Source organism: Penicillium canariense (genome assembly GCF_028826845.1).
Source record: "Penicillium canariense strain IBT 26290 chromosome Unknown utg000004l_segment0_segment0, whole genome shotgun sequence".
In the NCBI taxonomy this organism is placed as follows: Eukaryota; Fungi; Ascomycota; class Eurotiomycetes; order Eurotiales; family Aspergillaceae; genus Penicillium; species Penicillium canariense.
This window is the reverse complement of record NW_026622731.1, coordinates 2996997-3021706: the sequence shown is the minus strand read 5'-3', so window position 1 is coordinate 3021706 and position 24710 is coordinate 2996997. Positions and strand designations below refer to the sequence as shown.

Sequence of the window (24710 nt, the reverse complement as noted above, 5' to 3'; positions counted from 1 at the left end):
AGCGCTCAATTCTGCCCCCCTCGTCGTTGCGATTGTCCTGTCATTCTCCGTCAGCTCGAGTCTGCGCAGACACTTGGTGCTCTCCTGCACCTTATTCTCTTGGTTGCGCCGGCTTTTTCTTCGTTCGATTCGACGTTTCTTGCCCGCGACAAACACCGCTGTTAAATTCTTGTTACCCGGCTTTGATACCTTAATCGTGGTTCCCCGAGACCAAAGCCGCCACCATGTCTGACAAGCTTACCCGGTATGTCTAGATAGCACTCTCGGTATAAGAATGACGCCTTGCTAATGGTTATCTCGTCTCTAGTATTGCTATTGTCAACAGTGACAAGGTTCGTTCCAGTACCCCGCTAATCGCGTTTCCCGCGCTCCGAAGTTCTCGTTCATGACCGGCTAACATGAAGTTTTCCCGATCTATAGTGCAAACCGAAGGTATGAAATATAGGACAATGTTTGCAGTGGGTTTCGCAGAGGCTGACATATTTTGCTGTAGAAATGCCGTCAGGAGTGTAAGAAATCTTGCCCCGTGGTCCGCACGGGAAAGCTTTGCATCGAGGTGACTCCCGAATCGAAGATCGCCTTCATTTCCGAACGCCTTTGCATCGGTTGTGGTATCTGCCCTAAGAAGTGTCCTTTCGGCGCCATTCACATCATCAACCTGCCCACCAACCTGGAGACCCAGGTCACCCACCGCTACTCCGCCAACAGCTTCAAGCTCCACCGTCTGCCCATGCCCCGGCCCGGCCAGGTCCTCGGTCTAGTTGGAACCAACGGTATCGGCAAGAGTACTGCGCTGAAAATTCTGAGTGGCAAGCTGAAGCCCAACCTGGGCCGCTACGACAACCCTCCTGACTGGGAGGAGATCCTGAAGTACTTCCGTGGCTCTGAACTGCAAAGTGAGTGATGTCGGCCGGATGAGATCATTGAAAGGCCATCGCTGATCAAAAAACTAGACTACTTCACCAAGGTTCTGGAGGACAACCTGAAGGCTGTCGTCAAGCCTCAGTACGTCGATCAGATTCCGCGCGCCGTCAAGGGTCCCGTCCAGGGTGTGGAGGACCTCATCAAGGCCCGTGCCCAGCTAGACAACATGGATGAGATCATGAATGTTCTCGGTATGAAACTTTAACTTCCCCCGGCATTTCATTAATTACTAACCACCCAAAAAATGTAGAGCTGAGACAGGTTGCGGACCGTGACATTGGCCATCTCTCTGGTGGTGAGCTGCAGCGTTTCGCCATTGGTCTGGTTTGCGTGCAGAAGGCCGATGTGTAAGTTCTTTGGACTGCTGGATTGCAATGTGGTCATCCTTCTAACTAGTCTGCAGGTACATGTTTGATGAGCCCTCCTCTTACCTTGATGTCAAGCAGCGTCTGGCTGCTGCCCGTACCATTCGTAGCCTTCTCCGCCCCGATGACTACGTCGTTGTCGTCGAGCACGATCTGTCGGTTCTTGATTATCTGTCCGACTTCATTTGCGTTCTCTACGGTCGCCCTGCTGTCTACGGTGTTGTTACTCTGCCTTCTTCCGTCCGTGAGGGTATTAACATCTTCCTTGATGGTCACATCCCGACTGAGAATCTGCGTTTCCGTGAGGAGTCCCTCACTTTCCGCCTGAGTGAGGCTGGCGACGATTTCATCGCGGATAAGGCACGTGCCTTCGGCTACCCTGCCATGGAGAAGACCCTCGGCAACTTCCACCTCAAGATCGAGCCAGGAAGATTCACTGACTCCGAGATCATCGTCATGATGGGTGAGAATGGAACTGGAAAGACCACTTTCTGTAAGATGCTTGCTGGTGCCGAGAAGCCCGATGGCACCCGTTCTGTCCCAAAGATGAACATCAGCATGAAGCCTCAGAAGATCACTCCCAAGTTCCAGGGCACCGTGCGCCAGCTCTTCTTCAAGCGTATCAAGTCCGCCTTCCTCTCTCCACAATTCCAGACCGATGTCTACAAGCCGCTCAAGCTCGACGACTTCATTGACCAGGAGGTTCAGAACCTGTCCGGTGGTGAATTGCAGCGTGTTGCCATTGTTCTGGCCCTTGGTATCCCGGCCGATATCTACCTGATTGACGAGCCTAGTGCGTATCTAGACTCCGAACAGCGTATCGTTGCCGCCCGTGTTATCAAGCGTTTCATCATGCACACCAAGAAGACCGCCTTCATTGTCGAGCACGATTTCATTATGGCCACCTACCTGGCTGACCGTGTCATCGTCTTCGACGGTCAGCCTTCCGTGGACGCTCACGCCAACACCCCCGAGTCCCTAGTGACTGGTTGCAACAAGTTCCTGCGGAACCTGGACGTCACTTTCCGTCGTGACCCCAACAGTTATCGTCCTCGTATCAACAAGTACAACAGTCAGATGGACCAGGAGCAGAAGTTGGCTGGCAATTTCTACTTCTTGGAGGAAGAGAACTGAAGAGGGCACCCCTCACAAGCATCAACGCCGCCGTCACAACCGTGATGGCCGCGATTCTGAGCGGCGGCGTAAGTGGCGCCGCGGCATCGGAGGGTTCAGGTGGCGATTGGCGTTCCCCGGTATTTGCAGAGCCGCGGTGGTTGAGAGTAGAAGACTCCATCGCCCCGCCAGGAGTTCTCCTGGAGATGGAGAGCATCTTCTAGGAGATGGCGAGGTTGATGATGATGATGATGATGATGGATGACAGGGTGTGAACGAAGACACTGGCTTAGAGGCAATGGCATGATCCGTTAGTCTACACCTCAATGTGCCACTCCACATCCTGAAATCATCATTTATTTCACCATCTGCGTCGTCTTCGTCATCTGCCATGCAACCCCGTTTTCTAGGCTCCGTTATCTTGGCATTCATTTGAGATTTCTGGCATCTAGCCGGGAACACCTGCCATCTGATATCACCGAAAACATTTTCTTTACGGTTAGATGTCGGGGGATTTTTGATTGGCATGGTTGTTCCATCGGAGTTATTGTTTTTCATTATGGGTTGAGGGTTCGGTTCTCAAAAAGCTTTTCCATGACTTGATGATTGATAGAGGTGGATGGATGTCTTCTTGGGAATGGCTGAAGGGCCATGTTGAGGGAAAGCAGTCATTGTTGAATAGCTGGGTTTTCTCGCATCGGGTCGGTCCATTATCTAAATGGCTCTAGGCCGGCTACTAGTATTTGAACATTATCATTATCAATTATCTCAATCTTCTCTTTTTGTATCTTCGATTTTCGCATGCAACGAATCTCCACGGAAGTGAAATATAACCTGCGGTCTTATACTAGGCTATATCAACTCCAGCTACCATTTTAGCCTTATAAGAGCAAAATCTTGACCTCTATCATGATCGTCTAGTGTGACGAGCGTGATACGCAGCGCAGCACCTGACTATATTGAATACAGTACAATTTCTCTACTACTCGTAAACAAAGATAGATAGCTTGACTTTTATTGGAATCCAGCAGTTAGATGAGCCCTTTCGAACTGGGTTGATTTTGTGCTGATAGGTGGAACATGGATTTATGTCAGCGCACAGAGTGGTAACGTAAACCACGGCCGGTCGGGCCACCCGAAAACACGATACAAAATGCGGTTTTTCAGGTTATAATATATCAACAACAAGAAGACGATTTTGCTTAATTTTTAGTATAGTATGATTTCCTAGTATTAGAAATATTATAGTATAGCTAATATGTTCAGAAAATGTTTAATTACTGCTATTACCAAAAATACGCTCCGATCGAGCCATGATATATATATCTACTTTGTGATACCCTAAAATATTTCTTGACCTAATACCTAAAAATACCAAATTATCCGTGTTGATGATGCTATATTATTTGATAAAACATGATTTAAATTCTCTATATTGCTAGGAAATTGCCTTGGCTTTACTGTTGAGGAATGAGCCAGTCACTGCCGATTCCTCAGGCTCTTTAGCGCCTCCGCCCTCCTTTCTGTGTATGATAGTTTCATAGCTTCTTTCTCTCCTCCATAGCTCTGTGCATTCAATAACTCGCTCAGTAATGGCTTTTCTAGATCTACTATGTGCAACATCATCCAGGAGACGAGCCCAGAAGAGTTCATAGATTGGTATACAAGGCTCTAGAGATCAAGTCTAGAGAAGGAACAAGTTCGAAGCCAATTTTTTGACATTACCCACACAATCAATATCATATCAAGTACTACCCCGATAATACTACTTACATCCAACAATATCAATAACATCACTAATACAAAACCGCATTATTGCAACCCATATTCACCATGTATCATGGCCATCGTCCCAAGCAGATGCGGACGCCACCAAGACCACCTACTCGAAGAGGTAGTACATGCTCAGGGCATTCGCGCCACCGCAGATCTCCGCCGAGTCTCCGGAACAGACGGTACCACAGCCAGAAGTAAGGGTAGCACCATTATCAATGGTGTTGCCACAGAAGCACTGACTTCCATACTCCATACCAGCGTAGATATATCCATTGTCCTTACAGGCAGCCTGGCACTTCTCAACGGTGTTACCAGCAACATTGACCGAGTGAGCAAGGGTACGCTTGAGGGTGGTATCGGAGTAGCAGCCGATGCTTTGCCAAACGGGCACAACCGTATACATGCTAAGCGCGTTGGACCCACCGCAGACCTCAGAGGAGTCCTGGGGGCACGCGACGTTGCAGTTGGATGAGTCGATCTGAGCAGCACCGTTCATGATAGCCATGCCACAGAAGCACTGTGTACCGTACTCCATGCCGGCGTAGGTGAAGCCCAGACCCTGACAGGTAGACTGGCACGCCTGAACGGTGCCACCGGATACGTTCTCGGAGGTGTTGAGTGCGCGGGCGAGCGTGCTGTCGGAGTAACAGCCCAGGCTTTTCCAGGCCAGAGTGGTCGAGACTCCGCAGTTGCCATAGTCAGCCTGGCATCCGCTGCCACAGTAGCCGGTGTCGCTGCCACACCAGCCAAACTGGGAGCAGCAGTTGCCGAAGGCGCTGCCTGCGCAGGTGGCGGTTCCGTTGTAGGCTCCGCAGATACCAGTGGTAGAGACTGACGACCTCGGGAAGAGAGATTCCTATCGATGCAGTTGTTGAGTTATCTGGGGTGCTCGGAGGAGTGGATCATGGACATACACTCAGGCCAGTGGGAGTGGCGGAGGCAAGGGCCAGACCGCTGAGGAGCAAGGCGATAGTCGACATATTGATGACGGGGGCGATAGAGAAATGCCACACAGGAGATTTGGATCGCAGTTCAATTTTCAATTGGAGAATGGTGATGAGATATCAGGGGGAATATGCAGCCCTGGGCTTTTTCCGGGGCTTTATATAACTATGGAGTTGGAACCTGAGGCTTCATCAGCCCAGTTTCCCGCCACTTCAGCCATAAGAAGCTGAAAAGGAATCAAAGGTCGAAAATGCCGAGAGAGTTCTCAGCCATGAATTTCACTTCGGAGCCGTGCTGAGAGAGTGAAGCCTCAATGATGATTCACGAGAATGCCCAAAATTCATGCAAAGCTTCTACTAGGGGTGCCCGAGTAGCGCCAGCCATGGAGCAGATTTGGCCGGAACTGGCGCCCACAGGTATCCCCTGCAGCCACCACATGGTGAGCCTGGAGACGGTGGGCCTATGACGACGGTGCGTTGGCGAGTCATCCCATAATTTGTCAAGCCACGATGCCAATAATGTTCCTCTTTGAGCAAAGCGAGCTGAACCCCGAGGCAGCAATCCTTTGAATACGTTGGGCTTGCCTCTCCACACTCGGTGAGGCCGATAGAAGAGACTGGGCCCTCGTGAGCTCGTTTAGAATTTCCATCTCTTGTGTTTCGGTGGTGCAGAACTTTCGATTGCACTAGTGTGGTTACCTAGGACCATTTTGGGTGGAGCAGAAGGCACTTGAGACCGAGTCGGTATAGACAAAGTATAATGCGATTATTGTGGCGAGGAGTTCACCGGCAGTTCATTTGATAGTGTGGATTGCAAGGAACTACTCCGTGCAATGATTACCAGGTTAACCAAGACCTGGCAAAAGATCTAGATTCGACCCGCAGTATGAGTTTGTCCGGGGTAACTTACCTCACCTCGCAGTGTGCTTTTGTCTCCAAGCGAACAAAAAAGGAAAAGCCAGCCAGGCCAAAGGCTAAGCACGCGCTAGGACTACCGTTCCACAAGCGATAACTATAGACGAGGATCCTCGGCCAATGAACGGCCGGCACGGGGCGGTCCCGCTCTCATCAGTCCTTGTCACTGCTCGTCTGTTTCGGCTACGCTAGTTATCGGTCCCTTTTTGGCCATGCCGCCGCTGTACCTTGCCTTATCCTCTCACGGCCCCCTGGTTCCTGATCCCCGCTTTACCGCTCGGCAAACCCGTCCTATTTTCGATGGCAAAGAAAGCGTTGGAATTCCGATACCGATAACAGCCGGTTGGAATCCAGAACTATGGCGGAGGCGATCGTGCGAAATGCCGTGTATAATATAACCTTCGGGCTAGAACAGCTCGTTTGGGTCTTTGGGTCTTTGAAGTGTTGCAGTCAAGTCTGGTTTCTGCTCGTCTTTCTTCCCCAGTATAGAACAGACGTTCGTAATGGAGACACCAAAGACTACCACCGAGCACTTTCGTGCTTCACACAACCCTTTCGCCACACCGCCGTTCGCGACACCAGTTGGATCTATTCGGTCGCGAAGGCTCGATTCGGCTGTTGGTGAACCTCTAGGTGATTTTTCTTCGCAATATGATGTTTTCTGAATTCGCTAATCACGGAAACAGTGGCCCCAGCTCGTCCTCGCCGACGCTTCAGAAGTTCTCGACTGATCGGGAAATTCGAGAAGCCGTGGCTGGAGGATAACAAGAGAAGACCCAATTGGGATAGCATCATTTTCTACACTTGTGTTGGTATTGCACTGGGTAAGGTTTACGACTTTATCGAGCTGGAATGATTCTGACTGTCCTTGGAAAAAGCTGTTTCGGGTTATATCTGCTGGTCTGCGTACGCAAAGGTTCCCAAGCACGAGGTACGCACTCAATATCACCATCATCACTTTCTGGATTCGCAAATCATCTGACTTACACTCTCAAGTGGTGCATGGTTCTAGATGAAGACTTCGCGACCTTGGACCCCAACGTGTGGAACCACGAGGTCCAGCTGAATGGTTTCGGGTGAGAGCGCACCAATTCCGCTTCCGTATTGCCATCTTTGCCAACGTAGCATCATTTTAGAACGGGTTCCTTTGACTGGACGACCACCGATTCGAGAAACTCCTACGTTGACGGCGAAGGCCTTCACATCGTCCCAACCCTGACCCTCGAAACCACCCACTACACCGAGGCTCAACTTCTTAACAACACTGCTCTGAACTTAACCGCCGACGGAAGCTGCACCTTTTCGGAACAGCGCACGTCTACGCTTGTGGACTGGAGCCCATGCGCGGTGACGAGTAACACTTCCACCGGACACATCCTCCCGCCCGTTCGGTCCGCTCGTCTCACCACAAAGGGCAAGAAGACAATCAAGTATGGCAGAGTGGAAGTTGTCGCTAAGTTGGCAAAAGGAGATTGGTTGTGGCCCGCCATCTGGTAGGCTGTCCTTGCCTTTTTGAGTGTGGAAAATCAGCTAGCTAACCGACAATAGGATGATGCCCGAGGATTCTGTCTACGGCGAATGGCCCAAGAGCGGTGAAATTGATCTCTGTGAAGCTCGGGGCAACGACGCAGAGACTTATTCGCTCGGAAACAACATTGTGAGCTCAGCCATGCACTGGGGAACCTCGTATCTGAATGATGCCTACCTCAAAAGTACCTCAGACTGGGGTGCGCAGCGGACCAAGTACAGTGACGGTTACCACACGTATGGCCTGGAATGGACTGAGGATTATCTATTCACCTGGCTAGACGGTCGGCTACGGGTATGTATTGACAGAAAATAGCTTTGGTCAAACGGATGCTAAATTTTGTGGTGACTGCAGCAAATCCTTTACTTCGATTTTACCAAGAACGAGAACATGTGGACCTATGGGGACTTTGCCGGTAAGACGGTAAACGATAGCGTACCCAGCAATCCGTGGAGTCAGAGTGACGGCAAAAACGCTCCCTTTGACCAGGAGTTCTACCTCATCCTTAATGTGGCTGTTGGTGGCACGAACAACTATTTCCCGTAAGTTTCCTACCCCTGCTACTTTGGATCTAGTCTGACCAAAATTAATATAGCGATGGACTTGGTGATAAACCCTGGGTTGACGCCAGCACCAGTGCCATGAGGGAATTCTACATGGCCCAGAGCTCCTGGCTCCCTTCATGGGGTACACCCGAAGAACGTGGCATGATCGTCAAATCCGTAAAGATGTGGCAACAGGGAGCCTGTGCATGAGCTTTACTTTTGTGTCTTAATTTTTTGTGCTCTTTTATGTAATAATGATTTCCTTTGGCACGAACACGGAGGAATGGTAAGATAAGGCTCAATAAATGAATTTATTTCCCGTGAATCCTAACTTCCACATTTAAATAGAGTCTTCCTTTAGAAGAGTGATGAACGCTAGGTTTAGGACCAGCTCGCTGGGTAAAAAGATTATCAGTCAACAAAGCTCTAACATAGTTCAGCATCGGGGCAATGAGAAGTCGACTCTTCGCGCCGAAAGCCTCACGGGGATCCCCAATCTGTGAATTCACCCAATCGGCTAGACTAGCAGCATATCGTAAGGTCAAAATAGCCCTGCCATGGCACTGGCTGGCTGCATTGACCAAGTTCCAGGTGCTCGGATGCGGAACTAGCCAGCCTCCTCCTAGCTCTGCACCGGAGATAGACCCAGGATCTGTAGCCACTCGGTTCTTCCATGCCATTTCAGGCAAGATCCCTGTCGGTCTTGATGCTGACGCTTGAATTTAGAACTGGGTCGGAGATGCGATTGGTGATGACCCATCTATAGGGCTCCCCAAAAGATTGCGTACGCCTGAGCCTAGCTTTGTACGGTGTCTATGATCCAACCTTCTCCATCGCCATGCGTATCAGCTATTGTGCATCATCATGACGAGGTTCGCTGGATGCTGCTTAATGGGGAAACTCGGTGGAGGCTTCGATCGGCTAAAGCTTCTCCAGGCGCTTCGGTTACCTTTCTTTTGTAAGAAATTTTCGGCGTACCGAGAGGAGCAGCCAACTCATGGCAACAAAATTGTGTCGTTCTATCATGTTACTTATATTTTATCTCAGTACCGACTTGTCATAGCGGTGATGTCCAGATAGTAGTATTTACGAGTGCCGCCGTTGCCAAGCCGGCCGGTAGATCTCGAAATTTAGGTTATTACCCCCCTGCGGCAATTTAGAACTCTTGCCGCTCAAGTGAGAAAGTGACAGCAGCGACCAGCCAATTAGGTGGAGAATCGGGGCGTTCCTAGCGGTGCTCGGGCCTCGCGAACTGTTCCTGAAAATCAATAGCGGCACGAACCCTCGCCACAAATTGCCCGCGATCAGCGAGCCCCTCTGAATCATGGCGAACTGCTTTGACGGCCATGAAAGCCGACCCAACATAGCGCTTCCCAAGGTTGCCTTGCTACTCGCTAGCTATCCGGCGCACCCGAATTTGCCTGATAACAAACATCCCAACGTACACAGGACAAGCTGGATTACCCGAATAGTGCAGTAGCTAGCTCAATGCTGGCCATGGATCCACTCGAGCCCAGAGGTGGCCATGCCAGCCCTATCTCAGGCCGATATTGGATGGATGCCACTCCTCGGCTGTAGAACGCACTTCAGTATCGGCTTTCAGAGCCCCTTTTCAATAGTCTCAGTTGCCTCGACTTATCTGTCGTATTTCAAATCCCCATGCACCGGCGATGGCCGTCCTAGTTTGCCGCTCTCTCCATATCGAACTCTGGACCGGGGTTTTTTTTCTTCTTCGCTTATCAGCCGATTTCGTGTTGCTGACCTTAAGCTGCTGAGCTTTATTTGTTTTTATACATTCTGGGTCCTCTCAAGTGCGAATTTGGAGAGACAGCGGTTCCATAGATCTACTCCTCTGCGGGGTCATCCACTCGTTTCTCCTATAGCACAGGTCAGGGTGCAATCATGGGTACTAATCAAGCAGAAGCTTCCCTCGCTAAGGAATCGGCCAAGTCAGGAGAGTGGCCGCTTCCTTCAGTCGAGAGTCATATTGAAAGTCGCGTTGACAGTCATGCTCAGGAGGAAACTATCGAGCTTGGCTACTTGCCATCGAGGTCATCCACGCCGCACCTTGACACAGCGGAGGTTGGGCGGGTTCTCTTGCTCAGTCCTTTGCCTGGAATCTCTGCTCGCTCACGGCGAGGCCCGCCTTCAGTTGCGCATTCTCTGGCCTCTCCGTCAATCTCTGAGTCGGGGGAAGGGGAAGATCCTAGCTCGGTATGTTCCAATTTTCTCCAAAATTCATTCAACAGAAAATACTAACAATCGTTTAGATGGCGAGATACCTCGCCCGACGAGCAACTCTGCTTGGCTGGTTTGATGAAGGTGAAGTCGAGAGTGGCCTCCAACATTGGTCATCGACTTGCATCGCTCTTCGCCTGCCCGACGACGAGTATTCTTTCTTTCCGTACAATGTCAATCCAGCATTGGGTGATGCCATTACCCGGCTGGGTGAGACGGCTGCAGTTGCTATGTCATCTCGATTCACATCTACTTTGATCGACTCGATTATGCCGGGTCAGAAGAGTCTCATTGTCGAGAGCACCAGTGCTCGTATCCCTATTGTCTATTGTCTGAACGACGTCAGTTCCGAGCTGGCTCATTTTGCACGAGCTTGCATTATAGTGCAAGAGAGGCTCGTGCTGGTCTGGTCGCACGACGCCGGCGCCATTCTCAACGTGGCTTTCGATGTTGAGAGACAGCTTGGAAAGAAGGTGAGTGTTGAAGCTGCTTATTATGTGCACCAGTGACTGAAGTTTTCTCATTCTGCAGAACCGTCGTATCTCAAACGTGACCACCCCCCGCATTTCCGGACGCTCTTCTCCGCTCGACTTGGACACCGAGAGGCAGCTTTCAACTCAGGTCTCAACCAAGGCCAACAGCACTATTACCCTGGTCCGTGGAGCACTCGATGAGAAACATGAGGTATACAGCAAGGCCGTTGCCTTAGAAGAGGGCGTTGAGGATGACGAAACTCCCGTTGACCTGGAAGGCAACCTGGCTCCTAGGCCAGTACACCGAATCCATACATTCAAGATCAGCTTTGCTATCATGCTGGTGGTTCTGACGCAGTCGCTTGGTGTGTCTCGGGTGAGTTCGGACATCGCTTCTCCGGGTTTCCACTTTCGCCCCAATCTAACGTATCTGCCAGTTAATCCATGAGTACGCCTGGGACGGAAACTACATTCGATTTGCATTGGTAGGTTTACTCATCTCCATGTAGGTGGCCGCATCGTCATACTAACGCGGCACAGGTTGTGACCATTCCACCACTCGCGGTGTTCTCTTTGGTAAGTCTCTTCAGTGGCCATTTCGGATACCACTAACATGCATTAGTTCTTCTTCATTGTCCTTGTTACCAGCGCCTTCCAGCTTTTCCTCCCAGCCAGCTTCTGCTTGAAGAACTCCAAGTTTCACTCAGGTTTGTTTTCCCTCTCACTTACTACTCCATCAAAATACTGACCCACCATAGCTATCAAACCAAGCCGCAAGTTTCACCGTGACTATGAACTGCCCCATATCACCATTCAAATGCCTGTGTACAAGGAGGGACTCAAAGGGTACGAGAGCTATATCATAGTCTAAGGCGGAAAGCTAACACTCCATAGGGTCATTGTCCCGACGATTATGAGTGTCCTTGCCGCCGTTCAATACTACGAGGAGCAGGGAGGAACCGCATCCGTCTTCATCAACGATGACGGTATGCAGTGTATCCAGCCCGAGCTGGCCGAAGCCCGCAGACAATACTACCGTGAGAACGGAATCGGCTACACAGCCCGTCTCCCCAACAAGAAAGGATCTCAGAAGAAGAAACGAGGGGGCTTCAGTTGGTTCCGCAAGTCCAAGCCAGTCGAAGAGAGCACCGAAGCCGAGAACGAAGAAGACGCCACCAGCCCCCAGGCTATCGCGAACAAGATTGGCTTCGAGCGCAAGGGAAAGTTCAAAAAGGCCAGTAACATGAACTACGGTCTCGCTTTCTCGAATAGGGTCGAAGATGAAATGGTTCGCTTGACTGAGTTGGAGTGCCAACAGCGCGAATGTACCAATGATGACTTGACTGTTGAGGATGATGATCGGATCTACAAGCAGGCTCTCGCTAATATGCTCGCTGAAGATGAGGGTCGCACTTGTGAGTATTACTTTTCAATCCTCGCAGCGACAAAGATCTCTAACTTCATGCAGGGGCTGAAGGAAACATTCGTATCGGCGAACACATTCTTATGTATGTGGTCCTTTAATAATCTCCCGTGACGCGCTCTGACGATTACTAGCATCGACTGCGATACCCGAGTCCCTGTGGACTGCCTCCTTTACGGAGCCCTAGAGATGCACGAGAGTCCCGAGGTCGCAATTATTCAACACGGCTCCGGTGTCATGCAAGTGGTCCACAACACGTTTGAGAACGGAAGTGTGTCGTCCCTTCCAACACCCGATTGATGAATCACTAACTCACACATCAAACCCAGTCGCTTATTTCACCGACGTCGTCTACACAGCTATCAAGTACGGTGTCGGCGGTGGCGATGTCTCTCCCTTTGTCGGCCACAACGCCTTTCTCCGGTGGAAGGCTATCCAGAGCATTCAATTTGTGGATCCTTCGGATGGCCAGACAAAGTGGTGGTCTGATGCGCACGTCTCCGAGGATTTCGATATCAGTCTTCGGCTGCAGATGCAGGGCATGACAGTTCGTCTGGCTACTTACCACAATCGCGACTTTAAGGAGGGCGTGTCACTCACCTTGTATGACGAGTTGACGCGCTGGGAGAAGTATGCCTACGGTTGTAACGAGCTCGTCTTTCACCCCTTGTGAGTAATTTTTTGATCTTCGAAAGTTTCCACCTGCTAATGCGCGAGCCAGCTACCAATGGCCATACAGGGGCCCAGTGACGAAACTCTTCCTTCGTTTCCTATGGAGTAACATGCCTGTCACTAGCAAGGTAACCATCATTGCGTACATTTTTACCTGTAAGTCCCTCGAGCCTTCGTCACCAAATCCTGGCCTAATATCGACAGACTATGCAATCGCCTCCGGTATGCTTTTGGCAACTGTCAATTACGTCATTGTCGGTCTCTTCAACTCCGAAATCGATCACATCTACCTGCCATCGTGGGGTATTTGGATATCCTTGGTTGTCGTTTTCAACGGTATTGGCTCGGTTGCATTCAGCATGGCCCGTCATCAGCTGAAGGAGGTGGTCTTTTGGAAGGCCCTTCTTCAATCCACGCTGTGGCTCCCGTTCCTGATTATCTTTTTCGGTGGCATCAGTCTCAACTGTGCCAAAGCTATTCTGTGCCACGCGTTTAGCGTCAACATCGAGTGGTCGTCGACTGCCAAAGAGCCCGGTCCGTCTGGTTTCTTCATTGGTCTTGACAAGATGGTGAAGCAATTCAAGTATACTTGGGCTATTTGCTTGTTCCTTGGTGCTGGTATGTTTTTCTGGCTTTCCATGATGAAATACATCTGACTAACCTTGTCTTTTCTAGTGATGATCTATATGGCCCTCGGTACTCCTTGGGGCTGGAAGATTAAGCCTGGTGAATACTCGACCGCTACTATTGCGATTGCTCCGCTCGCTATCCAGATTTGCAATGCGGCCGTCCTCCCCCTGATCTTGGGTCTGAACTGATTATTTTCTTATTATACTTCTAAACACGACTTAACTATGAAATTTCCTTATGTCTTTTCTTTTTGTTTGAGACGGATTACAAAGAGTACACTTGTCTGGGTTTCGCTTTAGGAATTAATATACCAGAATGTGCTGCATATGTTAATATCGTTGAATTCAAAGCTTTATTCATAAAACAATCAAAATAAAAGTCCACTGCAAGTTCATTTCCACATCCTTTCCTCAAAATTGCAGGTAATAACACTGCGGACACCGCGACGTATGCTGTCAACATTTGCTGTGTCGACTGTGGTATCACTGGGTTCATTGGTCTCTGCGGAAACCTTGATTTTGACTTGACCGGTGTGCGTACATTCCCAACAGCAACTTGTCCGTCGTGACCGAGGCCTCCATCGTCGTCACCGACAGTTCTCACACGTTCTCTGTCATGCTCACCGAGAAGATGACGAAGGTGGCTATCTCGCGTCTCCGGCATATAGACCTCGAGCAGCAGCATTAGTGGACGCAATGCCTCATCTTCTGACTATGATGCGAGACCTTGTGAGTCAGTCGGAGCCCTCGTGAATATGCTCTCCGTTTTAGCCGCATGATAGGTGCACCTTTGCTGGTCACATAATTGCGACCACTATTCAACAATGCCAGAGCTACCCCAACCTCCTCTAGACTACTCTTTCAATAAAGACTAGAAAGTATAAAATATAAAATTCCGGGGAACCGTACGGAGGGACCGTAGTGCGGTCCTCGCTACTTCGCGGCCCTTAGTTTTTCTTTAGGGTCTGGTCCCGGTCCTAAGATTTGGCGGACCGGGACCCGGTCTTTGCCCAGGTCTAGGTGGGTGTTCCGGATAGCCGGGTGTTCTTGTTAACTGGGACGTACGTTAAGTTAGTTAGTTAAGTACTGAGTGATTACTAAGTAATTCTGCGTATAATCACTAAGCGGCCCTGGTTGGTCACTAAATAATCACTGAGTATTAGTCTTTACTTATATAACTCCACTGACCAGATTACTGAGTCTGAGCCTGTGCTGATATCTACTCACTAAGTCTGAGCCTGAGCGCCCTCATAAAAGCGGCGGCAGCCGAGACAGGAAAGCCCCACCCGCCAGACATTATCCTGTCCATATAGGTGCATATACCAAAGACCGCTCAAAGTAACCATATTCTTTTAAGAAATCCTTAAAAAGGGGGGAAGCTAACCATCTAGACATACCCCGTTACTGCAGGAATTTCAATAGCGCGATTGAATTATATGTCTCTCCTCGCTTTGAGCCCCTCAATCATGTGATTTGCCCTCATCCATGCAGCCGCGCCAGGCTCATGCACAAAGCTCACGGGGGCAAAGGGGCTCACTTATAAGAAAATATTTTCTCGTTCCTAAACACATTGTAGCTCTTAGTCTCATATTCAGTGAATCGCGATGATGAATGTATTGACAGAACGACAGGCAGCCGAATTGTAGGTGCTTGAACGTCCTTGCTGGCTTTCTACGGAGTACTAACGCGGTTATAGACACAAAGCTATGATAGGCTATCTGTCGTCCATCAATGCATCACAATGCGCCAAAATATTACGAGAAGAGCTACATCTGAAAGATTGCTTCTCAGACGACGCAGTCAAGATGTATGCGGGGCTACTGCAGCGAAAATGGACCAACGCTGCACGACTGCAGCGGAAGGTAAGTGGAGATAGCGTGTTGGCTGCCAGATCTAGGTAGACTGACGACTACCAGATCATGGAACTGGAGTCAAGAGTAGATGACCTACAATCCAAGCTATCTTCTCTTTCCCAGGCCTTAGCACGACCAAATTGTGATCCACATAATTGGCTTCCCAATACCGCAACCCATACCCTGGAGTCTCACAGGGGAGCCGTAACATGCATCGCGTTTCACCCAGTATACTCTGCGCTAGCTTCTGGCTCGGAAGACTGCACCATCAAGATATGGGATTGGGAGTTTGGTGGTCTGGAGAGAACACTTAAGGGCCATTTGCGAAGTGTGACAGGTGTTGACTTTGGCGGCCCAAAGGGCAAAATACTGCTTGCATCGTCCTCAAACGACCTCACAATTAAGATCTGGGATCCAAGTAAAAACTACGCCAACATTCGAACCATTTCCGGCCACGATCATACCATCTCCTCTGTACGGTTTTTGCGACCGGGTGCAAATATACTTGTTTCGGCCAGTCGGGACGCATCTATTCGAATATGGGATGCATCGACAGGATTCTGCACTAGGACGATACACTCGCCTGGTGACTGGATCTATAGCTTTTCCCCTTCCATTGATGGAAAGTGGCTTGTCTCCGGTGGCCGCGACCAAGCGGCGACAATTTGGGACCTTACATCCGGTGAAGCGAAGTCTTCTCTACTGGGCCACGATAATTATATCGAATGCTGCGTCTTTGCTCCGGCCGCCAGTTATCCATACTTGGCAAAATTAGCGGGGTTGAAAGGCCCTCCACCTCCCAACAGCTCGGCGGAATTTGTTGCTACAGGCGGAAGGGACAAGTCCATTAAACTCTGGGATTGGAGAGGGAGGTTGATCAAAACCTTGGTTGGCCATAACAACTGGGTCCAAGGGTTGGTGTTTCACCCTGGAGGGAAATATCTGCTCAGTGTGAGTGACGACCAAACTATTCGCTGCTGGGATCTCTCGGAGAATGGGAGGTTGGCAAGGACCATTGAGATACCTGGGGGTTTTGTGAGCTGTATTCGGTGGGCCCCCAGCGCGATGGGAAATTCAGAAGCCGAGCAGAGACCCGGCACCGCAGCTGAATTGCGGTGCGTGATTGGCACGGGAAGCACAGACTCCTGTGTACGAATATTCACATGAACTATGTTCTTTGCCTCTATAGAATTATTCGGGTGTAGATTATAGGTAGTAGTTAATAGAGGGCCCATCTCTTCGACTTACATTCCACATGCCATTCTATTGGAACAAATATGTGGGAAAGTTTGTGGCCTCCAAAGTCACCGAGACAATAGTGAGCTTCAAAAAGCTTTGCATACTTGACCGAGTTTCCTTTACAAGACATACTGTGAACCCTACTCAGACGAAGTCAATTATATCTTTGCAGAGCTTCAGATGGCAAAAAATTGGCGAGAATGGCCCGCACAAACGCTTCTCCTAAACCCGAGGAGCACCTGGTAACGAGCCAAGTCAATTGTCCAGTCATGGCGAATCCCAATTTCCTGCTGAAGATAAAGAAAGGTATGGCAAAAATTGGAGAGGACCGGGAGGTTGGAAAAACCGCCCCAACTCCACCCTTCCTTATCTATATAGCTGGGCTGTTACGGCCCCCACCGGCGATCACTTTCTTTTCCCTGTTGAAAATACTTGATTGGCTATTGTTTCGGTACATCTATTTTTGTACCGGCCCATTCTACAGTAGTCCTTTGTTGCCTGTCCTGCCATGTAAATGTGGCCCACCCTCTCTTTTGCACCCCCGTCGCGCCGACGATGTGCTTTATCCTTGCTTTGATATTCTGTATTCCTTACCACATCATGCAATGGACAAAAGTCTCCCCTGGCTGCTATGAGCGATCATTTGATTCTCTTGAGCACTTTTACCGTGTTATTGCCGATGCTGGTGCCCCGTTGAACAAGCAGCACTATCTGATTTAGTGCACTCTTCGACTCAAGATTCTGCCGCCAGTACATGAAGTTCAACATGCATGGAAGGCTCTCCGAAAGCAATACCCGCAGATTGCAGCCATGCCGGATGAGTCTGGCACTCGATTCCGCTACACCGTTCCATCCTCTACAGAGGTAGATGCATGGGTCCAGGAAACTTTGGTGGTCGATCCAGGGAGCTCCGCGAACGATATATACGAAAAAGAGCAGCCATCATCCCTCTTTCTGCTCTTTTACCTTCCCCAGGCTCGGGAGTTGCTCTTCCGTGTGCCACATTGGCGCATTGATGGCATCGGCCTGATGTATCTTCAGACCGCCTTTCTTCGCATTTTGTCAAATGGTCCATCCGAGGAAATCCAATTGGATGGTTTGGAGGCAAAGTATCTCGCTCCATCTCTAGATCAGGCTGCGGCTGTACAGCTTGAGACAACAGCAGCGACTTCTCAAGCTGCTGATGAGGAGCTGGGTGTCTTCATCCGCGGTTTACCATCTATATCGATCTCTACCCTACCAAATGTGATCCCGACCACCCCTCGGCGCATAATGTCTTATTTCTCTGAAGATATGACGCAGCGTATTATTAGTGCCTGCAAATCCTGTGGCCTCACTCTCACGGCTGCAATCCATCTGCCTTGGTCATCACCACGCTACCATATGCACAGCATGAATTCAATTCTGAGACTTGTGGCCAAGGCGGCGGCAAGTACACTGGATTCAATGCGATTGATCTCCGCAAGTATCTCCCGGTCCCTTATAATGGACCAGAGGCTGCAGCCAGCATTTACCATACTGGTATTCCTGTCAGCATCGATCTTGCTGTACACAAATATTTTGAGTCAATTGCCGCTGAGTTTCACTACGGCTATAGACGTAACTTGAGCAAGGATGAGCCGCGAAACATTTTTGGCTTCTAAGCAGAGTATGTTAACAAGGTACTTGAGCTGCTCAACACCCAGCCTCCAGATCCTTTACACGCCCCTGCTCATCCAGAGCTGAGCTCTATTGGATTGATCAATGATCACCTGCAGGCAAAGAATGAGGGCTCAGCATCGACAATTGACGTGGAGGAATGGTGGGTTGCCATTGAAGCTATCAATCGCCTCCTCCTCACAAACGTCTGGACTCGGAGCGATAGGATGTGTCTTTCCGTAATCTGGAACGAGGCTTTCTATGAGGATTCATTTGTCGTCAAATTTTTAGAAGAGTGGGAACAAACTGTGTTGAAAGAATTGGATGTCAACTAGTTATCAACAGCCCGTCTAGCTCATCTCATTTGCAGAGTCCATTACGGGTAGCAGACATATATTTTCGTAGCCTAAAATGACGAGTTGATTCACAAAACCAAGGTACTGATCTGTACTGGCTATGGGCGGTATCAGACTGACAGTCCCAAAGATATCGTTATTCATAACACCCCTTTAGATCCTGCAGCTTGGCTACCTGAAATCCCTGAGACTATGCTTAGGTTTTCTTAGAGATCCACAAAATAGAGTGGTAGTGGTAGTTAAGTTCTTTGTCGTTCGACAGGGCTGTGCGTTTTCCAGTCTACCTGTCCCCAGGAAGGAAACTTGAGCAAAACGTAGAAGAATGTAAAACATCTTACTTCATTCCCGTATAACTATTTGTCGATAGGTGGTCCAAAGATGATGATCACAATGAGGAGAACGATTCTAGGGCAGAGGGGACGTCTACGGAAGCTGATAGCGGCCACCCGAAGAAAGTGTATAATATGCATATTCTAGACCGCCCTAGGGACCGCTCTGTAACGCAGGAATCGTATTTTATACTATCTTTCCCATACAAAAATAGATTCTCCATTTTCTACTGACCCCCCCCATCTTGACGCCATTTCTTGCCGCTATCCTAGGTGGTAAGATGAAGCTATTCATACTATATAATCTGCTAACTTTCGATATCCCTAGGCGTTGAATACCCTCGCTGTCGCCCTCGCTGTCGCCCTCGCTGTCGCCCTCGCTATTTCCGTCGCTGTCGCCGTCGCTGAATATCCTCGCTGTGGCCGTCGCTGTTTCCGTCGCTGTTTCCGTCGCTGAATATCCTCGCTGAATATCCTCGCTGAATATCCTCGCTGTGACCGTCGCTGTGGCCGTCGCTGAATACCCTCGCTGAATATCCTCGCTGTAGCCGTTGCTATTTCCGTCGCTGTGGCCGTCGCTGAATATCCTCGCTGTGGCCGTTACTATTTCCGTCGCTGTTTCCGTCGCTATAGCCGTCGCTGAATACCCTCGCTGTAGCCGTCGCTGAATATCCTCGCTGTAGCCGTCGCTGAATACCCTCGCTGTAGCCCTCGCTATCGGCCTTGCTATTACCCTTGTTATGTATTACTCTCTACTATAATACCTCGTATCCCTCTTGACCTGTATAGGTAGGAGATCGAGGATTATATCTAACTTAGGCGCTCTACTGAAGCTATTCGTATTATACTGCTTAATGACTATAGCGTTAGTGTTATAATATATATAATTAATAACTGCCTATAGTTATAGAATATTAGCTATCTAGCGAAGTCTACCGAAGCTCTAGATAAGCGTATTTATAAGCTTCTCTATCTCTCTCTAAGCACTAAAGAGATTCTCTAAGTGCTTAAAAAATAGGGTATACCCTTATCTAAGCGTAGTCTTCGCAGAGCTCGTAAGCGGCTTAGAATAAAGCTTCGGGTCGACGATCCTAAAAAACGTAAGCGGTAGGAAGCTAAGATTAAAGCTATTCTAGGTATAGAGGACTAGATTAGAGATATTAAAGGCTATAGTTCTCGGCTATAATATATCTTCCTTCGTAACTAAGGTTATTTCTATCCTCGGTAAATTAAGGTCTATCCTCGTCCTTAGTAAGTAGACTACTAATACTTATTTAGAGATAGAATCTACGAGGTCTACCGTAGAATCAACCCGGAAGCTATCGAACGTCATCGGTTAGACCTCTAACGCCGGAGAGGAGCTTATACTTACCCTAGGCTAAACTAGATATAGTATATTAATAGTTATATAAAGCTAGAACCCTTCGGATTCGAGATATATACTACTATCGATAGATACTCTCGATATATTATATAGATCTACGTAGGAATCTCTACACGAATAGTAATAAGCGTACTATATTAGTATCTTGACTACGTAGCTTCGACGGGCTTTCTACCGTACGTTATATAGGCTAATCTAGGCTTAGAAATAACGATAATTAGTAATACACATCTCGCCCTTCGCCGGTCAGTGTTACTATCAGCCTTACTATTAGCCTTACTATTAGCCGAAGCGTTACTATTAGCCGAAGCCTTACTATCAGCCGAAGCCTTACACGAAGCGTTACCGTTAGCGTTATATCTTTAGCTAGAAGACTACTTCTTCTACGGCCGAAGCACTAAGAATTAATAGATTAAATCCTAGTAGGGATAGCTCGCTAGCTCGAGCGTCTTCCTCTACTATAAATATTTCTATATACTACACCGTAATAGGATCTTTTTAAAAGAGTCTCTTCTAGAGTAGGTATCGCTTCTTACTATCTATATACCTATCCTCCGAGCTCGTATACACTTATATACGAATATTTAGAATATATACTTAATTCGGCTATAGTCTAATAGGCTAGACACTATCCTAGGGAAGCTAGTTATAAACTACTACTATCCCGACGCCGACGTTTAAGATTACTAGCAATCTTTTAATTAAGACCTCCTTCGAAGACTATAGTAAGATATAGAAGGGTAGGATTCTATAGAATATCTTCTACTAGCGACCTTAGTATAGTATCTCTCGTAGCTTTAGTAAATTAGGTAGTAGCTTATAGGCGTTAGCTTTAACCCTAAAGATCCACTACTTCTACTTAAGGGAGAAAGAGACTAGCTATATGTTACGGACCTCAAGAAGGCGCGGGGACCGCAGTTATTTGAGGAGTAACCGTGAACCAATCGTCCACGGACGCTAAGGAGTAGCGTCATCACGTACGTTTCGGTATACTTAGACATACCCCGGAAGGCCCTAAGACGTTCCGGAAAGAGAACCAGAAACGGCCTATAGCTAACCACTACGGACAACACCTACTTATATAATAAGGTGGTTAGTGCAACATAGGAAACGGCTACCATTTTACCCGCACTCAGATTACGTCCTAAGTACTAGGTACTAGTAAAACTATACGTAACCTCCAGTAGTAGAAGGGTAGATTAGTATACGGGTAGATCGTACTAAGACTTATCTACTACTTAACTATCTACTACTTATACTATCATAAAGGACTAGATATATAAGGACACTCGTTTAGTATTATATATTTAGTTCTTCGCGATTAATTATATATTATTACTTAGTTACTACCTTTAGTACTCTACTTTATAGTTTACCTTTAAGATAACCTAACCTACGAGTAGGGGAGCTCACTTCGTAGCAACACTTAGTAACTAACCTACTTAGCGTATACCTCTAGTATATTCTATAAGATACTTAACAGGACCCGAACCTAACGTAAGGCTAAGTATAGCAACGGTACGGTTACGAGATACTCTTAGAATCTGTAGTTAGAACTAGGTAAGTATTACCTAGACGCTCTAACTTACAGTAACTAGTCGGCACCGCGTAATATATTAATCGCCCTATCTTTAAACCGTAGAGTATAGTTATTATAGTAGGTAATAATAGCACCTTAAGTAACGTTTCGAGTAGATCGAACGCTATACCTACTAATACATAACTTATAGAGATAATATCCTAGTTATAAGAATAGCTCGTATAGGTAAGTAATATCTATATACCGGCTACGGTTAAACTACCGAAACCTAAGTTTTACTATAGTAAATAAACTAAGCTTCGTTCTTTCTTAACTTAAATAGATATATAGCTCCGCTTAATTAATTATATAGCAGAAGCTAATAGAGTGATCTACGCTTCTATCTACCTCCGCAGATAGGTATTCGAATAGTTTAAGCCTTACATCCGGGAATTTAATAATAAACCCCTAGGGGATTAGGGAGACGTTACTAAAGAAATCTTCGTATCCTACAAAACTTTTAAGAAAAAATTAGAATAAACCTTTAGTAATATCGATACCGTAAGAATAGTAGAGAGACGACTTAATCAGCTACGATAGACTAGATTAGCTAGCGTATACGCCGCCGAATTCTAATAAATTATTTCGTACCTTAACTTCGACGACGATACCTATATTTAGCTCTTTAAATAAGGACTTAAGGAAGACGTTAAAGACGAACTTATAAGGATTAACCGACCGGAAGAACTTTATAAGATAATTAAACTCGCGGTTAAATTCGATAATCGACTTTATAAACGTAAACTCTAGCGATAGGAGTAGCGATAAAGAGATAACCGAGGGACGGTACTATACTAATACCGCTACTACGAAGATAGGCGAGGATAACGATAAAACTAGCCGAGGGAGTTATATAGCGACCCCTACGGACTACGACTAATAGAGCTTAACGTAGCGAGACTCCCGACCGAAGAAGAAAAACGGCGGAAGGATAATAACCTATACTTCGAGTATAGGAAGCTAGGACATTAGGCGTATAAGTATAATAAATATAATAATATAAAACTATAGATATATAAGCGAGATAACGGACGTAATAACGTAAAGCTATAATAGCTAAGGGCTACTTAGGATAGTAAGGTCCGACCCTAATAGCTACGAGTAACTAAGGGGCCTAAAGAATAGGAACTAAGCCTAGAAGAGGCCGAATACGCCTACGACGACCGAGTAGAGATTATAAAGAACGCTACGAAAAGTAAAACTACGGATATCTTTACGGACGATATCGAATACTATAGCCTAAATAGCGTAGAGTATATAATAGAGAACTTCCCCGAGATAGACTAGGAAAATATCGAGAGCTAAAGATAGACCTAGTATAGTCCCGGGAATACTATTAACTCCTAGGAACTATCCGATAAGTACTAGGAGTAAGACGTAGGGATCCTAAAAATACTAATCGAGATTCTAGGAACCCTAGAGATCCTAGAGACTCTACCCTAGCTCCTAGGGACGGATATAACTAAATAGCCTTAAGAAAAACCCTAGAAAGCTAATATTATTATAGATATTAAATAACTATAGAATAAACTCTAAAACTTATTTTAAAATAAAGAGGGAAATAGTAGTTAGATAATCGATAAAGCCCTCGAAATTACTAATTAGTTATACGAACTATACTAGTTAAAAGTAAAGATCGAGGACGGACTCTATCTATACTAGTAGGATAAATATATATACTAAAGATATATACGATACCCTAACTACCGACTTAGATCTATAATAGGATACTATAATAAAGGATATACGATATATATAGCAGGAAAAGTCGAAAATAGTCTAGAACTAAAGCCGCTATAATAAGAAAAGAAACTAAATTAGAGCTCGGAGTATATAGGACTCTAGTATAGAGACCGGAGGATAAACACCGAACTATAGTATCTCGTAGCTACTACGTAGGGCGTATATATAAAAATCACTACTAATATCGCGTTTCGATTAACTAAAATAATACTTAATTCGGGAGTAGTAGGAAACTTTATAAGCCTACGGTATAAATACTGCTATAAGATCTAAGGCGTAGAAAAGCTACGACCTTAACCTATTATTAGGCTTAATAGAGAGAGCCTAGGACTAGGAATTACGTATAAGAGTAGACTATTACTAGTAGTTATCGGAGACTACTTCGAGGTAATTAACTTCGATATTATAAGCCTCGGAGAATATAATATAGTACTCGGGGTACCCTAGCTAAGAAAGTATAACCTAGTTATCGATTAGTAATAAAGACGTATATTATTTAATAGATATAACTATCGATAAACTAGCGAGATATAGACCGGAGATAAGATACGAAAAACGCTAAAGAGACCTAGTAAAAGGGACGTAGATACTTATAAGAACCCTTACGAAAAAGAACTTAAGAGGAGTTTTCGGCTAGGAGGCAGGCCTAATAAGAGATCGACCGATATTAGGGATATCGCGATAACTGAATAACGACTAGATATAACTAATAAAGAACTTAAAGAATATATTCTCGTTAGTAACGAAGAAACGTACCTTTACGCTACGGGAGCGCTAGAAGGAGAATATAAGATCCCCGAAGAATATATTAAATTCTAGGATATATTTACACTACTACTAGATAGTAAGCTACCGGAATATAGTCTATTCGACTATAAGATTAAAATTAAGGAAAGCGAGGAACTAAGATTTATACTAATTTACCTACTATCGCAGAAGGAGTCAACGATACTATAAGAATATATTAGGGATAATCTTAAAAAAAGAAATATTAGAAAATCGAAATTATCGGTAGGATACCTAATCCTATTTATACCTAAGAAA

General features: G+C 47.0%; 6 protein-coding genes across 6 annotated transcripts; 5 read left to right on the top strand and 1 right to left on the bottom strand.

Annotated features, from left to right (window-relative positions):
* Positions 1–224: 224 nt before the first annotated feature.
* On the top strand, positions 225–2423 carry N7482_007394 (ATP-binding cassette domain-containing protein; the record flags this gene model as incomplete). Its single annotated transcript, XM_056689519.1, has 7 exons — positions 225–244; positions 308–332; positions 421–432; positions 494–896; positions 954–1115; positions 1175–1271; positions 1328–2423. The coding sequence occupies 7 exons, from the start codon at positions 225–227 to the stop codon at positions 2421–2423; spliced, it is 1815 nt and encodes a 604-aa protein (XP_056541948.1).
* A 1861-nt stretch (positions 2424–4284) lies between these two features.
* Positions 4285–5158, bottom strand: N7482_007393 (uncharacterized protein; the record flags this gene model as incomplete). The annotated part of the gene is made up of 2 exons (XM_056689518.1): positions 4285–5034; positions 5093–5158. The coding sequence occupies 2 exons, from the start codon at positions 5156–5158 to the stop codon at positions 4285–4287; spliced, it is 816 nt and encodes a 271-aa protein (XP_056541947.1).
* A 1382-nt stretch (positions 5159–6540) lies between these two features.
* N7482_007392 (uncharacterized protein) lies at positions 6541–8320 on the top strand (the record flags this gene model as incomplete). Its single annotated transcript, XM_056689517.1, has 8 exons — positions 6541–6670; positions 6724–6861; positions 6916–6968; positions 7034–7113; positions 7174–7530; positions 7586–7859; positions 7920–8107; positions 8161–8320. 8 exons carry the CDS (start codon positions 6541–6543, stop codon positions 8318–8320), a joined length of 1380 nt encoding a protein of 459 aa, XP_056541946.1.
* Positions 8321–10012: 1692 nt separating this feature from the next.
* N7482_007391 (uncharacterized protein) lies at positions 10013–13734 on the top strand (the record flags this gene model as incomplete). Its single annotated transcript, XM_056689516.1, has 14 exons — positions 10013–10324; positions 10381–10821; positions 10880–11197; positions 11259–11306; positions 11362–11397; positions 11444–11528; positions 11580–11667; positions 11716–12236; positions 12290–12329; positions 12379–12515; positions 12574–12913; positions 12966–13072; positions 13121–13534; positions 13592–13734. The coding sequence occupies 14 exons, from the start codon at positions 10013–10015 to the stop codon at positions 13732–13734; spliced, it is 3030 nt and encodes a 1009-aa protein (XP_056541945.1).
* Positions 13735–15149: 1415 nt separating this feature from the next.
* Positions 15150–16565, top strand: N7482_007390 (nuclear migration protein nudF; the record flags this gene model as incomplete). The annotated part of the gene is made up of 3 exons (XM_056689515.1): positions 15150–15187; positions 15242–15407; positions 15462–16565. 3 exons carry the CDS (start codon positions 15150–15152, stop codon positions 16563–16565), a joined length of 1308 nt encoding a protein of 435 aa, XP_056541944.1.
* An 882-nt stretch (positions 16566–17447) lies between these two features.
* On the top strand, positions 17448–18610 carry N7482_007389 (uncharacterized protein; the record flags this gene model as incomplete). The annotated part of the gene is made up of 3 exons (XM_056689514.1): positions 17448–17882; positions 18029–18236; positions 18285–18610. The coding sequence occupies 3 exons, from the start codon at positions 17448–17450 to the stop codon at positions 18608–18610; spliced, it is 969 nt and encodes a 322-aa protein (XP_056541943.1).
* Between the last annotated feature and the right edge of the window lie 6100 nt (positions 18611–24710).